The sequence below is a fragment of the Ictidomys tridecemlineatus genome, chromosome 4 (assembly GCF_052094955.1).
Source record: "Ictidomys tridecemlineatus isolate mIctTri1 chromosome 4, mIctTri1.hap1, whole genome shotgun sequence".
Taxonomy (NCBI): Eukaryota; Metazoa; Chordata; class Mammalia; order Rodentia; family Sciuridae; genus Ictidomys; species Ictidomys tridecemlineatus.
The window spans coordinates 58,540,770-58,544,484 of NC_135480.1; the positions used below are offsets into that span (position 1 = coordinate 58,540,770).

General features: G+C 39.6%; 1 protein-coding gene across 1 annotated transcript; it reads left to right on the forward strand.

The window, feature by feature from the left end:
* Nucleotides 1-1,161: 1,161 nt before the first annotated feature.
* On the forward strand, nt 1,162-2,106 carry LOC101965225 (olfactory receptor 51I2). The gene has a single exon (XM_005342514.2). It carries the CDS (start codon nt 1,162-1,164, stop codon nt 2,104-2,106), a length of 945 nt encoding a protein of 314 aa, XP_005342571.2.
* Nucleotides 2,107-3,715: the final 1,609 nt, after the last annotated feature.

Here is a 3,715-nt window from a genome sequence, read left to right on the forward strand (position 1 = left end):
GAGGGTCAAGTATGACAACAGAAAGTAAAACTTTCCCTATTTTTTGTTGGAGATACCAATGAGTTTTCACAATTTTTAGACAGTGATGAATGAAATTCAAAGCTAGAGGAAATGCCTGGAATAGAGACATAAATTTGGGATCATTGATATACAAATGAATACTAAGGAGTACATTATGAGTTAAAAATAACTTTGGGAATGTTACTTGTGAAAGAGAGAATAGAAATGAGTGATTACCAGAAGGATAAGAGAGGGTAATGAGTTTGTTATTGTTGTTGTTTCCTAAGATTATAGCTCTTGAAATTGATTTTCAGTGAACACGGAGTTAGGGGGGAATGGAACATATTTGAATATTGATAGCAGTATTGAAAAACCTATTTTTTTAACATTGGTTACCTATTGGAATTGACTGGAGGATGAAAAAGACAACCAGAACAATAACCTGATTCCTCAGTTCTCTCTACAGAGTGTCATTTAATTGGTATGGGTGTGGTAGGGACATAGAGTTTTTAAAAAGCTACTCAAGTAAATCTAACATACATTATGATTTGAGAATCTATGATCTAAAGAGAGAAAGAATGTGTGAACACATAAGACAGAAACACCAAGAGCAATCAGCAGTGGAGGGGTGAGTGATAGATTCCCAGTGGATGAATGGGAGGCTCAAGCAACAAACAGAAGATGAGGACCTGGAGTGATGCTGGTGTGCAGGGAGGAGAGGAGAGGTGGCTGAGAGGATGCAGGAAAAAGCAGGCATCATTAGGTGCAGAGTTTTAAGACACATTGTACCTCATTTATTGAAGAATTTGATAGTTAGGAACCAGTGGAAAGAAAAAGAAAAAAATTCTCCATCACTAGGGAAAACATAGATCCTCTGTCTAGAACACAGACACAGAGAGATGGGGGATAATGCCCCCAAAGGAGACTAGGATGTCTTTGGAGAACAAGTTGGAGCCCATGGCATATCTGGGGGTACTGCAGACAGTAGAGGGTCTGAAGTACAATCTGCTCTTTTCCAACTTTCCTTCGATCTTTGATATTGGAATTGAGTCATTGTCACTTATTTCCCAAGATAGACACTACTTATGGTCTTCACTTCTTGCACTGTCTATCCTCACTTCCTTATGGTTTTATTTCCCTCAAGGGCATTCAGAAACTATGATGAGAAGTTTGGGGACTAACCTCTCAAGTACCACCAGCTTCACACTCATGGGCTTCCCAGAGTTGGAAAGCCTGGAGCACTGGCTGGCCGCCCTCCTCCTGCTGCTTTATGCTGTCTCCATCCTAGGCAACACCCTGATTCTCTTCATCATCAAGGAGGAGCAGAGCTTGCACCAGCCAATGTACTACTTCCTGTGTCTTCTGTCTGTCACTGACTTGGGGGTGTCCTTTTCTACATTGCCCACCGTCCTGGCTTCTATGTGTTTTCATGCCCTAGAGACTGCTTTTGATGCCTGCTTGGCCCAAATGTTCTTCATCCATTTTTTATCTTGGACAGAATCTGGGATTCTGCTGGCCATGAGTTTTGACCGCTATGTGGCCATCTGTAACCCCTTGCGCTATTCCTCAGTGCTCACTGATGCCCGTGTAGCCTACATAGGCATATCCATCATCATCCGCAGCTTTTGCATGCTGCTTCCACCTCCTCTCCTCCTAAAAAGGCTGCCTTTCTGTAAGGCCAATGTCCTGATCCACCCTTTCTGCTTGCATCCTGACATGATCCGCCTGCCCTGTGGAGATACCACCATCAACAGTATGTATGGTGTCTTTGTCGTCATTGCTGCCTTTGGTGTAGATTCAGTGCTCATCCTCCTCTCCTATGTGCTCATTTTGCACTCTGTGTTGGCCATTGCCTCTAAGGAAGAGAGGCTCAAGACACTTAACACATGTGTAGCACATATCTGTGCCGTGCTCATCTTCTATATACCCATGCTTTGTGTGTCAATGGTTCATCGATTTGGGAAGCATGCCCCTGAGTATGTGCCCAAGTTCATGTCCTTGATCTATCTTTTTGTTCCTCCAATGCTGAACCCAATTATCTATTCTATCAAGACTAAGGAGATTCGCAAGAGGCTACACAAGATGCTTTTTGGACCCAAGCTCTGATCAGGAAGAAATATTCTGGAAAATCATACATGTTAAAGATTCTTACTATTGTTTATGCTTGGGTGTATCAGGTTAGTCCTTTGGAGTCTTTCAATCTCCTTCTAGACACAGAGTGACAGTTGGGTTTCTGGCATTAGTTTTCTGGTGTATTCTGCTACAGCCCGTAACTCAAAACATCAGGCTGCCCTACTTTACTTTAAATTTCACAGTTGCACCAAATACCTTTTCAACATGAAAGAGAGTTTTGTAATAGATCTTATGCTTTCTAGTGAATCTCAAAAAATAATGGTACATATCCATTATGCAATATACATATTTGAATATGCTATCATGAATGTCTTATTTGTATAAAGCATCTATAAAAAACATTAAATAACAGGAACACAGAACAGTAGAGTAGCGGACAGTGAAGAACAGGAGGGAGGAGGTAAGAAAAAAGGAATTACTGGGGACTTAAATGAATCTTATTATTAATATTTTATGTAGATGAGAATATGTCAAAATGAACCCCACTATTATGTTTATTTATAATGCACTAAAATACTTTAAAAATAGTGTTATACATATATACCATGTTTATTTATAATTGGGGGTTATGTGACTTGAGATTATAGGTATTACTCAAGAATTGTTAAAAGAATAATAGGTTGAATATATTTAAATTTTAAAATTAAAGGCACAATAATGACTTTTTAAACCAAATTTACATTTTTGAAATATGAGTACTCCTTTGTACTGTAGGATGGAACACATTCTTGTCACATTTACATAAACGTAATCCACATGAATCCTTGAATTTAGAAGTTTTGAATACGGAAAAATATCTTACAAAAGAGACATAAGCTGTCATCTCTCAGGTGTGAGCAGAGGGACGATTCAGTTTTCTCTGGGGAGTTAAATAGCACACTAAATGGAAAGCAACAGATGTTGGTGATCACTGGAGGACAAGTCCCTGAGGTGGCAATGCAGCTTGGTTCCACAGTCGGCTGCAACATGGGCTCCTGTCCTAGGTTGAGCAGCCCAGCTCAGAGATTTCAGTATATTCTGGTTCAGAGAGAGGAGCATCTGAAGGATGTCAGGAAATTCACAGAGACTAGCAGCCATGGAAAGGGAAGAACCCTCTGCAATTCATACCAAGTAAACAGTCCATTCCACACAGGCTGGTGAACCCTTGGCAGAAGTGAGCACAGTGACGTGGGGTTTTCACTGGACAGTGGTCAGACCAAGGCAAAACTCAACCCTGAGGGATAATTGAGAAAAGTAGAATTGGGTTAAAAGGTTAATTTTTCATAGATATTGCTTTACTTTTTTTCCCCTCTCATAAGAACATCAAATAAGTTTTGAAAAAAAAAATCTATATGGACCACATAATAAAAACAAGAACTAAAATGAAGTATGCACTTGAATTTTCAATAGATAACCTCTTGAATTCCATATTAGGCAACCAAGACAGAAAAATCACACAAAATTAGAACTTACAGATGACATCTTTAACAAAACCCAGTAATAGGAAATCCTAGGGATACTGTTCCCATTTGGAGAGGACTAAATTCCAACAAAACGTTTGATATATGGCTCTTGGACTGATTGGTAAGAATGGAACAAACCT

Bases quoted from the DNA above. Each gene is read 5' to 3' on its own strand.
- LOC101965225 (XM_005342514.2), top strand. From the start codon at position 1,162: ATGAGAAGTTTGGGGACTAACCTCTCAAGTACCACCAGCTTCACACTC.